General features: G+C 37.2%; 1 protein-coding gene across 3 annotated transcripts in view; it reads left to right on the forward strand.

Annotated features, from left to right (window-relative positions):
* Positions 1-5,696, forward strand: part of CEP97 (centrosomal protein 97) — a 28,995-nt gene extending 23,299 nt beyond the window's left edge. For 2 of the 3 annotated variants that reach the window (XM_024759246.1, XM_024759248.1), the window contains exons 11-12: positions 829-1,506; positions 3,298-5,696. In XM_024759246.1, coding sequence (XP_024615014.1) covers positions 829-1,506; positions 3,298-3,327 — 708 coding nt within the window. In that variant the 3' untranslated portion in view covers positions 3,328-5,696. Of the gene's footprint in view, positions 1-828 lie in introns of all 3 variants that reach the window. The other variant, XM_024759247.1, reaches the window with a different exon arrangement.
* The last annotated feature ends 13,725 nt before the right edge of the window (positions 5,697-19,421 follow it).

Consider the following 19,421-nt stretch of genomic DNA (forward strand, 5'->3'; position numbering starts at 1 on the left):
GGGAGAGAGTTTGAATCCTGGAGTAGCACACTTTAGGGACAGTTCCCTAAAACATTGGTTTTACTATTATTGTATCCCAACAAATACTTCTTGATGATAATCCCTTGGAAGTATTTTTATAAACAAATTTGTTATAATAGGATTTTACCTATATTATATTTGAAAATACATAGTAAAAGGTCTGGAAGGCTACATATTAACCTGCTATCAGTGATTACCTTGGAGGATGGTCAAAGGGAAACTAAAAAATTCTATATATTGCTTTCTTGTTGCAGATTTTACAGTAAAATTCTGAGATTTTAATTATACTTTAAAAGTATAAAAGCATATTATCAAGAACTTGGGGTATTTTTAGGTATTTTAGAGTTGTATATACTATATTGTTAGTTTTTAAAAACTCTTATCCCAAATGGGTATCTAAAATGAGACTTTTATTTTAGCGAATCTACTCATATTAATAGGCTCTAGTCTGTCTTATTAGATAGACTTCAGTGTATCTTATCGAGTACCTTATTTACCCCTTAGTCAGCTATACATGTGCTATTGTGCTTCTGATTATTTTTCCAGTAGTAGGAAGAGAATTGCTTTGGCCCATCCCTGCTCTGCTGGTAAGGACCTTTTATTACCAAGGACGTGAACCACTTGTACCAGCCAGGTCTAGGCTGGGGGTGCTATGGAAAGGATAAGGGGAGTCAGGTCGTTTCTAACTCCAGTTATGCCATCTGCCATTTACCAACTTCATGAATGTTGGGGAAGAAAGCTCAAAGGACAGTTGTAAAACAGGCATGATTTATATTTTGTAGTAAAACTATATCCTTTGGTTTATAGGTAAGGTCTCTACAAGCTTGGCAGCAGACGGTGGACCAGCATCTAAGTTCCTGCCGTCCTGATGTTCCTCCCATATCAAGTACTCTGGTGCCATCTGACCCTCCATTATTCACCCAAAGTCAGGAGCCCTCTTCTGATCAAAACTCTGATTGGTTCATTGCTCCTGATGAAGCTCCTCAAGAGAAATCCTTACCAGAATTCCCAGACTCTGGTTTTCATTCCTCCTTAACAGAACAAGTTCACTGTTTACAGGATTCTTTGGATTTTGAAAAAAGTTCCACAGAAGGTAGTGAAAGTTCCATAATGGGGAATTCCATTGACACAGTCAAAAATGGCAAAGAGTCAGATATGGGGGATGTTAGTGAAGAGCATGGTGAATGGAGTAAGGAAAGCTCAAACAATGAGCAGGATAATAGTCTGCTTGAACAGTATCTAACTTCAGTTCAACAGCTAGATGATGCTGATGAGAGGACACATTTTGATGAAGTGACGGGAGACAGTAAGCTTCACATAGCTCGTTCCCCTGAAAAGTTAGATGTCTTGTCTGACAGTGCTTCTGTAGATGACACTCATGGCATATCTCCTACTTTGCAAGATGAAATCAATCAGACACCAGAGAATTGTGAATTAAATGCAGAAGTTCAAGGGCAGCAATCAGAATGTGATTCTACATTTCAGGTATTGCACGTTGGTATTATTGTGTAGCATGTCTGGTTGTTTGGGAAGCAGAAGTCCACTTAATTTAAGAATATTTTCAGTTGGCTTTTTTTGGGAAAGAAGAATATTTCTCCCAATTTTGTTACTATTTATATGGAATTTATATTCTTGTCTCACATTTTCCACATCTTAGGTACTAAGCTGAATCTTCATTTTGACTTAGTTAGCTTTTTACTTAAGCTGTAATGTATCAAACAATATTCATATTGAAAGCCACATGCACTTTATTAACAACTAAATTGAATCAACAGTGTTCCTGTGTTTTTCTGTATTCATTTCCTTTCAAAAATAAACTAGACCCAATAAAGATGTTAAAAATAAATAAATAAATAAACTAGAATACCTTAAAGAAGATAGAAAATTTTACCTTAAAGATATAAATAAGAGAATTTTAATTCTTCTGTATGTGAGGAAATTAATTATGTAGTGAGGAATGCAGTTGGTTACAGTGAACATAAATGACAAATGTAAGGATTGTGAACTACTGAAATTTGCCATCCTCCTTGGAATAAGAACATGTGTTTTTAAGCCTTTTTCCTCCCTTATGAGTCAAGGGAAGCCTTCTTGTAAGAGAATAGGGAGAACAGGTAAGATTATGTGATTTTTCAGTGGGAATGATTAGATTGTCTCATGGAAAACTTTAGTTAATGCCATGTATTAGTTTTAACATATGAAGCAAAGTGTTCCATCCAGAATTAAAGTCAAGCTTATTTAAAGAGGCAACACAAGACTCTTTCTCTTAGGTATAGGCTCCATTCACTTGGAATAATGTCACAGCAAACATTTATTATCTTTTCATTTAGTGATTTTTTTTTCCCCATAGATAAGCACTTATGTGCCAATGTATTCCCAGAAATTAATGTTCGTTTTCTTTGTTCCTGCTTTATATTTGCTTATGTTTTTCAGCAGAGGCCCATGATCATTTACTTCACTCTTGATCTCTGCCTCATAGAAAAGAACATTTAAAATAATACCAATGGTAGAATATGAAAGACTTTTTTTTAAGGACTATTTTCTATCTAAATCTCTGAAAAAGTGCCACATTCAGAAGACAGTTTAATGGTGGTAAAGAAAAAATAAACCTCATTTATTTCTTTACTTATTAAAAGAATATATGTCTGTAACTCCAGGAAGAAATGATAATATTGTGTTTGAATGTTATAGATAGATGCATTCGCAAATCAAGGATAATTTTTGGAAGCTTGATGTTTTAATCTTTGAGAATGTTCTGATATCATTGAACAACACATACCTGACTTCCCCCCAATCTATGGATGTACAGTGATTTAAAACTATGGCAATACTTAACTGTTCTCTAAATTTAGGTGCTAAATATGTATTCATTATTCAGTTACAGTCACTAGGTCCCCTTCTTTGAAGTTATATAAAATAAAAGCTGGTCCTTCCAAGAATAAAGTCAGGGATCACATGTTATACTTTGTTGATGGTTAGAAACATTTCTCCAGTATGGGTAAGATGCATTTTTCTCGGTTTATAAATATGTAGCACTCAGGTTGAGAAGACTTGGATTTCATTCTCAGAAATCCAGAATCTCTTGCAAAGGAAATATTTTCTGTCTCATAAACAAAATAGCAGTCTTACATTCAAAGGATTTTCCCTAGCAAAGCATGTATAACATTGAATGCATGTTAAATAAAAGTAGAATTTTAAACTTTTTGAATAATGCTAATTACTTTTTATGAATGATTTTGAATTTTCTTCTTAAATCTACCCTATTTTTCTATTTTACAGTTAAGTGCCTCATTTGCTGCCCATAGTTAGACAAAGGAAAACCAACTTGCACTGCACTAGTACCAAAGTGCTGCTTCATGGTACATTAATTTCTCATAAAAGCTTCTGAAATGTCGTGGTTCAGTATTACCTAAGTAGGTTTCTCCTGACATCTCCTCCCTCTTCTCTTTTTTTGAGAAATGGCAAAACACAACTGAATTCATTTGAACATCAGCATTTGTCAGCAAGATTTTCTTTTTTACCTTTGTGTTGTTTTTCTAGCCCATAAATGGTATTCAGCATACTTTTATTTTGAAATTGACAGAATATGATAATGACTAATACTCTGCTGTATTTAACTTCACTGGTTTTGAAGTGCAAGAATATTAAGTAGCCCCCCAACCTTAACTGTACAGATTATCTTGAATGTAAATAGGATGAAAATAATGTAAACTATACCCCCAGCCTAGACCTGGCTGGCACACTGTAATTAAAATAATTTATTTAACTAAGATATTTGGTCTTAACTCTGGGCTATTCATTGGTCTGGCTGAAGAGGGAATGGGCCTAGTAAGGTTTGAGAAGTTGAGCTTTAACACAGTCTTTGTGTTTTTCTAATAGGAGAGGTTTAGTTCAGCTGTGCTATTTTAGTTCAGTTCTCTTGATTTACGGACATTCAATATATCAATTAAATATTCCTTCAGAAGCACAGAATCATACCATGTGAGAATTGTAAGGAACCTTAGGGATTGTCTATTCTAATCTCTTTGTTTTAAAGATGAAACTAAAGCACAGAGAACTTAGATGACTTTTCTGAGGTTATAGCTAGTTTATAGAAAAAAAACTGTGGAAACTTAAACGTTATTGTATTCCAAAATTTTATTATATACTTTCTATTATCCTTTACATTTAGTAAGTCAGTAAGAAAGTCTGTACATATTTTTCATTCTCTTTGAAAGAGAAAAAATACTTCTAAGAGAGCTAGAACTCTACCACTCAAGGCAGAGTTGCTTGTAGAAAACAACTGATTCATTCAGAACCCTAAGTGAATTTTCTCCAAGAAATGTGATTTGATTAAAATGGTTCTTAAAGAGTAACGCAGTAGAAACTAACATTTTGAAAGAATAACTGCATCTTGGAGTCTATTTTTTGATGACAAAAAGTATAACAGATTGCTGAGATATATAAAATTTTCTAGTGAAAAGCTAGTTTGATTATATTTCATCTTCAGTTTTACAGAATAACAGATTTAAAGTTTTAACTCTCCTGGTGTGCAGAAAGCTTCAATCATGACAGTTGATATATAAACAATACAGTTTGGTTTTTATAAATTCAATTATAAAAGGCCTTATAATATGCATGTTTTTAGGAAAATATTTAGCCACACAGTTGTTAGTATATATGCAGAATACTTTATTCTTGAATAATGTGGTTGTCATTCTTGAGTGTGGATTTTTCTTTTATTTTGTTTTAGATTATTTTAAATATACAAACACCATAATAGTGTATTTTTCTGTTATCTACTTAAGACAGGTCTAGTTCCACTTTTAATAAGTATTTTCAGAAACAACATGGACTGAAGATATCATACTATCTCCCTTGGTCGTTTTTTGGGCATCAATTCTTAGAGTTGGATTTATAACAATAACATAAAATATAAAAAAATTTTTTCTTCTGGACAGTTAAGACATCAAAAGGGAAAATATAAAATAAATCTGATCAATTTCCCACTTGTAAATGAAAAGTAATTGTTTAATATATATTTTCATTTTGCCACATACCTTATTGAGGAATATTTATTATAGTATTATAATACTTTAACTTTTAAATATATGACCCCCTCATTTATGAAATAAAGCAGAAAAGGTCTGTAAGGAACATTCTAAACATTTTTAGTGATACTGTTTTCATTGATCAAACCTATTGTGCCATATTAAATTTAAAAGTCAAGTAAACAGAGTAGTCCTCACAGCCTTGGAGAGAAACAGATAATTAACTGTCTTTTAAAAATGAAATGCTTTTAATTTGTGTATGAGTAGAAATCATACTATAATTTAATTCCTTAGTTCATTTTAGTGGATAGCAGGAATCACTCTATAGTGGCTTTGTTCATTTTCTAATTAAATTTCTTTGAATGTTTTATAATAATTTTAATGTTGACAGTATGAGTTTAAAAATAATTTGATTTTTCACTATTTTTAGATTTCTCTTTAATTTTATTGTAGAAATAGTAGATGATTTAAAGTGGTTGTGGATTGTTTTATGAAGGCTTAATTTATATTATACTTATTTAATTTGTGTTTGAGTCTCTAATTCTAAATAAAAAGTTTGTACATTTGTTTCAGTGATTCATCTGTTTATTGTAGTGATTAGTAGTAATGGTTGTTATTCATTGTGCTTGTAATTATTGGGTAATTAAATAAAATTCAGAACATATTGCAGATAGAAATTTTTTTTTTTTGGCTGTACTGCGTGGCATGCGGGATCTTAGTTCCCTGACCAGGGATTGAACCCGTGCCCCTTGCATTGGAAGCGTGGAGTCATAACCACTGGACAGCTAGATACAAATTCTAAGGAAGATCCAGAGTATTGTTATATAAGTGAATTTACCATAAAACAATCCTAGCCGTATGAAAGGAATGCTAATTTGGTTTGGTATAAATTTCATTATTTCCAGGATACTTACTGGAATTCTCTGGGTAGAGAAGAGCAGATATCCCTCAAAGAACATAGGTGACACTGCCAGTTGCTGTTGAGACAGTGGGTGCTCAAAGTGTTAGGGAGGGAGGGAGTAAATATAGCAGAAGCCTTCTCATTTGACACAGTTAGGACTGTAGTTGGTTGGTGTTATGGACTGAATTGTATCCCCCCGCCCCAAATTCCTATGTTGAAGCCCTAACCCCCAAAGTGATTGCATTTGGAGGTAAGGACTTTAAAGAGGTAATTAAGGTTAAATGAGATCATAAGGATGGGGCCGTAATCCAATAGGACTGGTATCCCTGTAAGAAGAGGAAGAGGCACAAGAAATTGTCTGGGCATCATGCCCAGAAGAAAGGGCATTGGAGGACACAGCAAGAAGGCAGCCATCTGCAAGCCAGGAAAAGAGGTCTCATCAGACACCAAACGTGCTGGCACCTTGATCTTGGACTCCAGCCTCCAGAAATATGAGAAAACAAATTTATGTTGTTTAAGTCACTCAATCAGTGGAATTTTATTATGCATCCTAAGCACAATAATGCAGTTGTTTAGTTAAAAATTGATTAGAGCAGGAAATAAAAGATGATATATATACCTTAAAATTAAAAAAATTCTTTATTGAAATATAATTGACATAAAATGAACTGCATATATTTAAAGTGGACACTGATACATTTGACACATGCCCATAACACCATCACAACAGTCAAGAAAATGAACATATTTATCACCCCTGAAAGATAAATCATTTCATAACCCTTCCTTCTGCTTTGGTTTCTTTTACTCAGCATAATTATTTAGCAATTCACCTGATAGTTTATTCTTTTTTATTGTTGAGTCGTATTCCATTGTATGTATTTGCTATGATTTGTTTTTGAGGTTTTTTCCAAGTTTATTAAAATTTTTCTTCTAGTTTTATTGAGAAATACTTGACATACAACATTGTGTAAGTTTAAGGTGTACAATGTTTATCACAATAAAGTTAGCTAACATATCCATTACCTCACAGTTACAATTTTGTGTGTGTGTGTATGTGTTGAGAACTTCTAAGATCTATTCTTTTAGCAATTGTCAAAAGAGTTTTATGGTATCATGTCTTATGTTTAAATCTCATTTTGAGTTAATTTTTGTGAGTGGCATAAGATAGGGGTCTGGTTTCATTCTTTGGCTTATGGATATCCAGTTTTCCCAACATCATTTATTGAAGAGACTATACTTTCCCTATTGAGTATTCTTGGCTCTTGTCAAATATTAGTTGACTGTATATGCAAAGGTTTATTTCTGGGCTCTCAATTCTGTTCCATTGGTCTATGTGTCTGTTTTTATGCCAGTGCCATACTGTTTTGATTACTATCGCTTTGTAATCAGGAAGTGTGATGCCTCCTACTTTGTTCTTTTTTTTCAGTTTTGGCTTTTTGGGTTCTTTTGTCGTTCCATATGACTTTTAGGATTGTTTTTTCTACTTCTGTAAAATGATGCCATTGGAATCTCGTTAGGGATTGCAATCTATAGATGGCTCTGGGTAATTTAGACGTTTAACAATATTAACCTTCTAATCTATGAACACAGGATATCTTTCCATTTATTTGTATCTTCCTCAAGTTCTTTCATCAATGTCTTACAGTTTCTTTTTTTTTAATTTTTTAAATTTCTGGCTGCATTGGGTCTTTGTTGCTGCGCATGGGCTTTCTCTAGTTGCGGCGAGTGGAAGCTACTCTTCGTTGTGGTGCATAGGCTTCTCATTATGGTGGCTTCTCTTGTTGTGGAGCACAGGCTCTAGGCACATAGGCTTCAGTAGTTGTGGCATGTGGGCTTAGTAGTTGTGGCTCACAGGCTCTAGAGTGCAGGCTCAGTAGTTGTGGCACACAGGCTTAGTTGCTCCACGGCATGTGGGATCTTCCCAGACCAGGGCTTGAACCTGTGTCCCCTGCATTGGCAGGCAGATTCTTAACCACTGTGCCACCAGGGAATTCCTTACAGTTTCCAGTGTAAAGAAGTTCACCTCCTTGGTTAAATTTATTCCAAAGTGTATGTATGTGTGTAGTTGATTCACTTTGCTTTACAGCAAAAACTAACAACACCATCGTATTTTTTTTTTTTTTTTTTTTTTTGGGAACTGCGCCACCAGGGGAGCCCCATTGTATTGTTTTTGATGCTATTGTGATGGGATTGTTTTTTTCTTTTTCAGAGAGTATGTTATTAGTGTATAGAAATGCAGCTGATTTTTGTATATTGATTTTGTATCCTGCAACTTTTCACTTGTATTCATTGATTAGTTCTAATGGCTTTTTGGTAGCATCTTTAGGGGTTTTTTTTTTGTATAGGATAATGTCATCTGCAAACAGACTGTTTTACTTTTTCCTGATTTGGGTACTTTTTATTTCCTTTTTCTTGCATGATTGCGTTGGCTAGGACTTCAGTATTATGTTGAATAGGAGTGGTGAGAGTCGGCACCCTTATTCCTGATGTTAGAGGAAAAGCTTTGAGCTTTTCACTATTGAGTATGATGTTGGATGTGGGCTTGTCATACGTAGCATTTATTGTGTTGAGGTATGTTCCTTTTTTAAAAAATAAATTTATTAATTTATTTAATTTTTGGCTGCATTGGGTCTTCCTTGCTGCACGTGGGCTTTCTTCAGTTGCGGTGAGCGTGGGCTAATCTTCGTTGCAGTGCGTGGGCTTCTCATCACGGTGGCTTCTCTTGTGGAGCACAGACTCTAGGCATGCAGCCTTCAGTAGTTGCAGCACGTGGGCTCAGTAGTTGTGGCTCACGGGCTCTAGAGCTCAGGCTCAGTAGTTGTGGCGCACAGGCTTAGTTGCTCTGTGGCATGTGGGATCTTCCAGGACCAGAGCTCAAGCCCGAGTCCCTTGCATTGGCAGGCAGATTCTTAACCACTGCCCCACCAGGGAAGTCCTGAGGTATATTCCTTTTATACTCAGTTGGTTGAGAGTTTTTTGTCATGAATAGATGTTGATTTTGTCAACTGCTTTTTCTGCTTAAATGATCATCTGATTTTTGTCTGTCATTCTATTAATGTGATGTATCACATTTATATTTTAAATTATATGTTTATATATAAATTATATATATTTGTATATATTTATATATAATTATTATGTATATCATATGTAATATATAATTATTATATATAGTTGACACTTGAACAACACAGGAGTTAGAGGTGCCAACCCCCTGCAAAGGCAAAAATCCTGGTATAACTTTACAGTCAGCCCTTTGTATCCACAGTTCCACCTCGGAGGGTTCAACTAACTGAGGATTGTGTAATACTGTAGTATGTATTTATTGTAAAAATCCTGTGTATAAGTGGATGGACGTATGCAGTCTAAACCCGTGTTGTTCAAGGGTCAACTGTATATATAAATGTGAAGTATCATATTTGTATTTTATTCTATTCTATTCTATTTTTATTTTTTTGGCTGCAGTGTGCAGCATGCAGGATCTTAGTTCCCCGACCAGTGGTCAAACCCATGCCCCCTGCAGTGGAAGTGCAGAGTCTTAACCACTGGACCACCAGGGAAATCTCTTATATTTGTATTTTAAATTATATAGTGTATATAAATTATATATTTGCATATATCATGTAATTATATATTATACATTATATAACACATATAATTATTTTATAATATATAATTATAATAATGTCAGGTATATATACATACATATATATTTGTATGTTATATAATTATATTTATGTAATATTTATATAATATATAAATAAATATCTATTATATATAAATTATATATATTTGTGTTTGTTGAAAGATCATCCTTGCATGGTGTATGATTCTCTTATTGTACTTTTGAATTCAGTTTGCTGGTATTTTGTTGAGGAAATTTTCACCTATATTCATTAGGGATATTGGCCTGTAGTTTTCTTTGCTTGTATTCTTATCTGGATTTGATATCAGCACAAAGCTGGCTTCATAAAGTGAGCTTAGGAGTGTCTTCTCTTCAACTTTTTGGAAGAGTTTGAGAAGGATTGGAATTAATTATTTAAATGTTTGATAGAATTCACCAGTGAAACCATCTGGTCCTAGACTTTTCTTTGTTGGGAGGTTTTTGATTACTGATTCAATCTCCTTACTCATTTTTGGTCTTCTCAGATGTCTTCTTAATTCACTCCTGCTAGATTTTATGTTTCTAGGAATTTCTCCATTTCTTCTAGGTTGTCTAATTTGTTGGTGTATAATTGTTCATTTTAGTCTCTATGATCCTTTGTATTTGTGTGGTATCAGTTGTAATAAGTTTTGGTATTTTGCCTTTTCATTTTCATTTGTCTCAAGATATTTTTTAATGTACCTTTTCAGGAGTGTGTTGTTTAATTTCTATATATTTGTGAATTTTCCGGCTTTACTCCTGTGCTTGATTTCTAGTTTCATTTTACTGTGGTTGGAAAAAATACTTGATATAATTTCTATCTTATTTAATTTGTTGAGAATTGTTTTGTGACCTAACATACGATCTATCCTAGAAAATGTTCCACGTGCACTTGAGAGGAACGTGTGTTCTGCCACTGTTGGATGGAATGTTCTCTATGTCTGTTAGATCTATTTGGTCTATAGTGTTGTTCAAATCTGCTGTTTCCTTATTGATTCTTTCCATGCATAATTTATCCATTGTTCAGAGTAGAGTATTAAAATTTCCAACTATCATTGTACTATTCTTTATTTCTCTTTTTAGTTTTGTTTGTATTTGCTTTATATATTTAGGTACCACGAAGTTAGATGCATAAATATTAATTATAGTTATGTCTTGGTGAGGAATTGACCCCTTTATCATCATATAATGACCACCTTTTTCTCTTTTGACCATTTTTATCTTAAAGTCTATTTTGTCTTAAGTATAGCTACTTGTGCTTTCTTTTGGTTACCATTTGCTTGAAATATCTTTTTCCATTCCTTCACACTGTGTGTGTCCTCAAAACTAAAGTGAGTCTCTTGTAGGCAGCATGTCATTGAATCTTGTTTTTTAATCCATTCAGCCATTCTTGGTCTTTTTTTTTTGGCTGCACCTCGCGGCATGTGGAACTTGCCCGACCAGAGATTGAACCAGTGCCCCCTGCAGTGGAAGTGTGGAGTCTTAACACTGGACCGCCAGGGAAGCCCCATTCTCTGTCTTTTGATTAGAGAATTAAACCATTTATATTTAAAGTAATTATTGATAGATAAGGACTTATTATTGCCATTTTATTAATTGTTTTCTAACTGTTTTGTAGATTCTTTTTTCCTTGCTTTGTCTTTCTATCTTCCTTTGTGATTTGATGACTTTTTTTGTAGTGGTGTGCTTTAACTCCTTTATTGTAATCTTTTTTGTGTTTACTACAGGTTTTCTTTTGTGTGTGATTACTATGAAGCTTACATAAAGTGTCTTATATTTTTAACATTCTGTTATAAGCTGATAACCATTTTGATAGCATATAGAAACTTTATACTTTTAGTATACTTGTAGGTAACCTCACATTTAGGTTATTGATGATACATTTTTAACATTGTATATCCAATAAGAAATTTTGGTAGTTACAGTTTTTGTATTTTTTCTTTGTTACAAAGCATTTAATTTCTGGCACATTGTAAGAATTGACATTTAAAAATGAAGTTATTACAACTTTTTCTAAATGTCTCATGAGAAATCAAATGCTATAATTTTATAACTACCATAATCCATTTAAAATACATTAGTACACTCTTCCATAAGAATTAGAAAATTTCCATTGTTCCTTTTTTATTAACTCATATTTCTATTCCACTATACTCCCAAAGATATTTATCCTTGAATAATATATTTTGTGTTTGAAAATATTTTGTTGATCATCATATCATGCTTATCTGTAACAATATATGCATATAAGTTTAAATTTAAATTTTTAATTTTCTCTAACCATGAGAATTTAAATATTCTGAATTTTCTTCTGGATTAAGTTACCATTATCATTTTTAGTAATGCATTCTTTTTCATTTATTTATTTTTAAAATTTACTTAATTTTTTATTGACGTATAGTTGATGTACAATATTATATAAGTTGCAGGTGTACAATATAGTGATTCACAATTTTTAAAGGTTATACTCCATTTATAGTTATTATATATAACTATATCTATATAGTCTATATCGCTATATTCCCCATGTTGTACAGTATCCTGTGGCTTATTTTATACCTAATAGTTTGTACCTCTTAATCCCCTACCCCTATATTGCCCCTCCCACCTTCCCTCTCCCCACTGGGAGCCACTAGTTTGTTCTCTGTGAATCTGATTCTTTTTTGTTATATTCACTTAGTTTGTTGTATTTTTTAGATGCCATATATAAGCGATATCATACAGTATATATCTTTCTTTGTCTGACTTATTTCATTTAACATAATGCCCTCCAAGTCCATCCATGTTGCTGTAAATGGCAAAATTTCATTTTTTATGGCTAAGTATTCCAGTGTGTGTGTGTGTGTGTGTGTGTGTGTGTGTGTGTGTGTGTGTGTATAAACTTCTTTATCCGCTTATCTGTTGATGGACACTTAGGTTGCTTCTATATCTTTGCAATTGTAAATAATGCTGCTATGAACATCGGGGTGCATGTATCTTTTCGAATTAGTGTTTTTGTTTTTTTCAGATATATACCCAGGAGTGGAATTGCTGGGTCATATGGTTGTTCTGTTTTTAGTTTTTTGAGAAACCTCCATACTGTTTTCCACAGTGGCTGCACCAATTTACATTCTCACCAACAGTGTAGGAGGGTTCCCTTTTCTCCATATCCTCACCAACATTTGTTGTTTGTGTTCTTTTTGATGATACCCATTCTGACAGCTGAGAGGTGATAATCTCATTGTGGTTTTATTTCTCTGATGATTAGTGACCTTGAGCATCTTTTTATATGCCTGTTGGCCATCTGCATCTCCTCTTTGGAAAAATGTCTATTCAGTTCTTCTGCCCATGTTTTAATTGGTTTGTTTGTTTGTTTTTTGATGTTGAGTTGGATATTAATCCCTTATTGGTCATATCATTTGCAAATATTTTCTCCCATTCAGTGGATTGTCTTTTTGTTTTGTCATTATGGTCATTTTTAGTACATTTCCTTTTTAACTTTTTTTTTTTTTTGGCTGTACCACTCAATTTGTGGGATCTTATTTCCCTGACCAGGGATTGAACCCAGGCCATGGCAGTGAATGTGCTGAGTCCTAAACACTGGACCACCAGGGAATTCCCTCCTTTTTAACTTTTAAACTACAGTTGTAAGTAAATTACACAACAACATTGAAATATTAGAGAATCTTATTTTGACTATAGCATTACCAGTGAGTTTTACACATTCATGTTCTTACGATGTCAGCATTCTTTTGCTTCTGCTTGAAGAACACCCTTTACTATTTCTGGTAAGGCAGATCTCGTGGGGATGAACTCACACACCTTTTGCTTGTCTGGAAAAAATTTTTTCCCAGTTTTATTGAAATATAATTGACATATAACACTGTATAAGTTTAAGGTATACAGCATAAGAATTTGACTTACATTTATCGTGAAATGATTGTCACAATAAGTTTGGTGAACATCCATATAGATACAAACTTAAAGAAAAAATTTTTTCCTTGTGATGAGAACTCAGGATTTACTCCTTTAACCACTTTCGTACATAACATACAGCAGTGTTCACATTACATCCCTGGTACTTATTTATGTTATAACTAGACCATCTTTATCCAACACCCCCTCCCCTGACCTCCCACCTCTGGTAACTGCAAATCTGATCTCCTTTTCCATGAGTTTGTTTTTTTGTTTTTAAAATATAACTAGATTCCATTCTGTTCCATTATTTATTTGTTTATATCAGTAATACACTATATTGATTACTATAGCTTTACACTAAGTCTTGAAACCAGGTTATTTATTTATTTATTGCCATCAGAATAAAGCTCTTTATTCATCTTCCTTGTTTCAAAGAGTCATGGTAGTTCTTACAGTACAGACATCATTTCTGGCACATGGTAGCACAGAGCCAAGGCACGCTCAAACACGCTGAGCCCCAGCATCTCCCTGGAGGCGGTCAGTTACAGAAAATCCAAACAGGGACAGAGGGGAAATGCCAGTGAAATGAGAACCCTAGGTCAAGGCTTGGCTTTAGACTTGGGCTGTGATCCTGGGATACCCAGGCAGGACCAAGCTCAAGCCAGAGAGCAGCTCATTCCCAGGAGGTACTGTGACTGGCCTGGATACAGGCCCCCACAGAGAAGACTCATTTAGGAGTATTCAGCAGGCTGAGAGTGCAAGCCACAGAGGGACACAACTTGCTTCTCCCATGGGGAAACTTGCCCTGGCCTCTCAGCTCCAGAAGGCCAAGGGCCTTTGACTCCTTTGTTCATTCAGCATAACTTTACTGCTGTCTACTCTGTGCCAGGCCCTGTGCCGGGTGCAGTGGACAAAGAGAGGAATCGGACACAGTCCTTACTTGCAGGGAATTCAGAATATAATAGAAAAATATATTTATAAATAAGTTGTCGTGATTCAAGGTAAAAAGGATGCAGAAAGGAGTCAGACAAACTTGGCCCTCAAGGAGTTCACAGCCTAGCAGAGGCCCAGGCTAGGTCGGAACATGGACAATAACACAGGGAAGCCTGTGATAAGGACCAAAGAGAGGCTCAGGCCATGTGCTCTGACAGCCCAGGGAAGGATGACACAACAGCCACTGGATGACGCAGTGGGGAAAATTCACAGCTTATCAGAGAAGACTGAGAAGCCTAATCTGGCCAAAGTGGAAGTAATGAATCCTACTGCCTTGGGGAGGGGATTGTGCAGCCTCAGGCTGAACTTTGTGCATCCCTTGGGCTACCCAACAGGCAGGGTGTAAGGTCTCTTATCTATGGATGCAGCTGCATGATATCCTGTGGATATCTAAGGGGAGACTGGTGACCAGGGAGAAGAGGTCCAGATAACAAGGGCCCATGGTAAAAGTTAGGAGCCTAGCAATGAGTGAACCAGGAGGGCCTCGGGGGTCAGAGGACCGCAGCCTACACAGATCCCACATGTCATGGAGCAACTAAGCCCGTGCGCCACAACTACTGAGCCTGTGCACCACAGCTACTGAAGCTCATGAGCCCTAGAGCCCGTGCACTGCAACTACTGAGCCCACACGCTGCAACTGCTGAAGCCCACGTGTCTAGAGCCTGTGCTCTGCAACAAGAGAAGCCACCACAATGAGAAGCCCATGCACTGCAACAAAGAGTAGCCCCCGCTCACTACAACTAGAGAAAGCCCACATGCAGCAACGAAGAACCAACACAGCCAAAGAAAAAAACAGAGGGGATTGAAAGCAAGTCAGCCGAATAACACGGCTTTCTGTGTACTTTCTCTTTTGTCTTTGAAGGAAAAGAAAATCTTTTAGCACCTCAAAAAAGATTCTTCCAGGGGCTTCCCTGGTGGTCCAGCGGTTAAGACTCCACACTTCAACTGCAGGGGGCACAGGTTCGATCTCTGGTTGGGGAACCAAGATCCTGCATGCCACATGGTGCGGCCAAAAAAAAAAGATTCTTCCAAATTTAGATAATTTAACATACAGAGCCGAGAGAAGAGTCCTTTTAAAATGCCGTAAATTGAAGCTGACTGCCAATTTGGTGATTAGGTGGATATTGGTAATTGTTTTAGATATATCTGAATCAGCAAGAGTAATCGTTTCCAAACTTTTTGCTAATCAAAATATTGGGAGTACATATTGCATGATTCCATTTACACGACATTCTGGAAAAAGGCAACACTATAGGGAGAGAAAACAGGATTAGTGGTGGCCGAGTGTTGAGGGCAGGTGAGGCTGCTCGTGGGAATTTTTAGGTGATGAAACTATTCTATACAGTACTGTGGCTGTGGATACATGATTCTAGATATTTGTCAAAACCTATGCAACAGTACACAAAGACTGAAGTTTTACTATATGTAAAATTTACCCCCCATCTTAACTAGGATATCAGGGGATCTCAAGATGGAATGAGGACTATGACAAATGAATTTTTTTTTTTTTTTTTTTTTTTGCGGTACACGGTCCTCTCACTGTTGTGGCCTCTCCCGTTGCGGAGCACAGGCTCCGGACGCGCAGGCTCAGTGGCCATGGCTCACGGGCCCAGCCGCCCCGCGGCATGTAGGATCTTCCCGGACCGGGGCACGAACCCGTGTCCCCTGCATCGGCAGGCGGACTCTCAACCACTGCGCCACCAGGAAAGCCCCAAATGAATATGTTTTACAGATGTATGACATAAACTCACTGAAGGGGATAGGAAAAAGGGAGATGACCTAAGTAACTTTGGAAAATTGTTTTGACTGTATACTGTAAGTGTCAGTCCGTTTGGGCTGCTATAACAGAATACCATAGACTGGGTGGCTTATAAACAACAGAAATTTATTTTTTACAGCTCTGAAGGCTGGAAATCCAAGAACAAGGCATTCAGTGTCTGGTGAGGGCCAGCTTCCTGTTTCATAGACGGTCATTTTCTCACTGTGTCATCATATGGTGGAAGGGGTGAAGGAACCCTCTGGAGAGAGTGGAGCAAAGGAATACGCATTAAGTCTGAAACAGGGAAAAAAATTCCCAAACAAGGCAACAAGCTCAGCACAAGCCACAAGCTTTTATCTCTTGGTCAGGAAGTGTTCCAAGCCAAAGCCTCATGCCTGAAAGACTGCCTTTCCCAACAAGAGGCAATTAAGGTTAAATGAGATCATAAGGCTGTGGCCCTAACCTGATGAGAATGGTGTCTTTACAAGAGGAGGCAGAGACACCAGAGAGCTGTCATTCTCTCTGCCATGTAAGGACACATTGAGAAGGCTTATCTACAAGCCAGGAAGGGAACTCTCACCAGGAACTGAATCAGCTGGCATCTTGAACTGGGGCTTCCACCCTCCAGAACTGTGAGAAAATAAATTTCTGTTGTTTAAGCCACTCAGCCCATGGTATTTTATTATGGCACCCTGAGCAGACCAATACAGGCACCAAATACCTCTTCTAGTCTCCACCCTTGGCAGCGTCCTCTCACTGTCTGTGGTGTTTTGGAATAAGGTGGTTGGTATCCCATGTGACAGCAGTCACTTATTTTGAACAATGGCTCGATGGTTCTTCTGGCCCAAATTTCAGTCACTTGTTCAAAAAGAGGAAGCAAAGGAACTGAATCAGGAGCTGACATGGACTCAGGAGTGCTTATGCAGCAAGCTTCTGCCATCAGAGATGGAGCCAGACTTGCTGGTGAATGCCCCTCAAGTGAGCTGCATCATAAACAAGCTTAATTTGCTTTTGTTTATCTAAACTTAGGGTCCATCTTTGTTTTACTTAGAGAAATAAAATTTAGTTAACATTAGCATCTAAACCATTTCTGCAGACAGGTCAGAAATGACCAGTTCCTTTGGTTTCATAACAAAATATACAAACCTATGTTCTCATTTTTTTCTCCCAGCTCAAAGTTAGGTTATCATAAATGCAACATTTAGAAATTCCTTATGCTATGTCATAACCTGAGATAGGGAATTCAAGAGGAAGAGATTTGGGACACTCTTTTAGGTACTTTTCATTTGTCTTCTCACTTATTCCTAAGTGCAGGTGGTGTTGCCCCTAATTTACAGTTGGGGAAATGAACTCAGAGAAGTTAAGTACTTTGTTTGGGATGGCACTGCTAATAAGAGACAAAGCTGTGGATTAGACTGAGTCAGGCTAGGATCCAAAGTGCATGTTATTTTTGTACAGTAGTACTCTCCACTGGGAGTGTGGTGACTTTGCAGTCAGAGATCTTTTAAGAATCTAGTAGTGATGGACAGGCATCTCTGGTCCCTGCCACTCTTGTTTGTGTCTGTAATAACTGTAAAATATAAGATCACTAAAATGCCTTAGGGTTCTGTGCCTGTGTGAATGGGGGTTAATAAGGCTCACCAATGGTCCAAAATCATGACTAGGAGCCAGCATGTCCTATTTAAGTATTAGCCACTTGCCAAACTGTGAAAGACAGGTGGCAGGGAGTCCACCTACTGGAAGATGGGACTTAGAGCAGAAGCCTATTTTATGGGGCTGTTGATCGTTAGGCACAGAGGCAATGGAAACCACCTTTTATGAGTCCAAAAGGCTGATCCTCGAGAAAGAAGAATGAAATGATTACTCCAGAAGAGACTGCCCCATGTAGAACCTCCTTTTATTCCAGTCATATGGGTCACCCATGCATGCAGGTCTGATATGAAAACTTCTGAATGAGCACATAGAGTCCATTGTGGTCAGTAAATGTCAAATATTTTGACCTTGGAACAATAGTCTTGGGCAGTCTACTTTTGTTTTTTTTTTTGTTGTTGTTGTTTGTCTTTTTGGCTGTGTTGGGTCTTCGTTGCTGTGAGCAGGCTTTCTCTAGTTGCAGCGAGCAGGGGCTACTCTTCGTTGTGGTGTCGGGTTTCTTGCTGTGGTGCCTTCTCTTGTTGTGGACCATTGGCTAGGGCCAGGGCTTCAGTAGTTGCAGCACACCTGCTCAGCAGTTGGCAAGGGAGGGCCCTAGAGCGCATGGGTGAGGCAGTCTACTTTTAGAGGCTGCGTTTTGCTGGGATAAACTGGGGTTAACCCCACTGTGTTCCCAGCCCTGAGGAACACGGAGCACCCCTGCCATCTCTTCCGGTTTCCTGAGCAAGTGCTTCTGTCTTCGAAGGACTCTCAGTTCCTGAATTTCACATAGTTGCTACAGACGTTTTACTGCTTAGAAGAAAGTCCAAAATAGGATTACCTAGAATTCGGGTGTGTGTGGGGCGAGTATTCAGGTCTTTTTGCTGGAAGACCCATGTCACGTACAGGGCGAGTAAAAGCAAAAGAGTTGTTTTAAGGGCTAACAGAATATGTCCACTAATTTCAAGCAAGGAAAGATTCAAGGACCCAATGGCTCTCTGCTGGAGCTTGGCAAATCTTTTTTTTTTTTTAATTAATTAATTTTGGCTGCCTGGGGTCTTCATTGCGGTGTGCAGGCTTCTCATTGCAGTGGCTTCTCTTTGTTGTGGAGCATGGGCTCTAGGCACGCAGGCTTCAGTAGTTGCAGCACGCGGGCTCAGTAGTTGTGGCTCACAGGCTCTAGAGCACAGGCACAATAGTTGTGGTGCACGGGCTTAGTTGCTCTGCGGCATGTGGGATCTTCCCGGACCAGGGCTGGAACCGTTGTCCCCTGCATTGGCAGGTGGATTCTTAACCACTGCGCCACCAGGGAAGCCCCAGCTTGGCAAATCTTATTTCTCTGGTTCAGGGAACAAAACATTGCGCCACTGAGCGGAAAGACGGCCCAAGTAGGGGCATCTGGGGTTTGGTCACTTAGGCAGAGAAGACAAAAGCTTCGAAATGGATGCTCCCTGGGGAAACCCTGATGTCTGAAGGCGACAAGAGCTGGGGTCCTGATAGGGGCCAGAGCTCAGACCACAGGGCGACAGCAGCAGGACACCTTCGCGC

This window comes from Neophocaena asiaeorientalis, unplaced genomic scaffold (assembly GCF_003031525.2).
Source record: "Neophocaena asiaeorientalis asiaeorientalis breed wild unplaced genomic scaffold, Neophocaena_asiaeorientalis_V1.1 scaffold197, whole genome shotgun sequence".
NCBI classification, from domain to species: domain Eukaryota; kingdom Metazoa; phylum Chordata; class Mammalia; order Artiodactyla; family Phocoenidae; genus Neophocaena; species Neophocaena asiaeorientalis.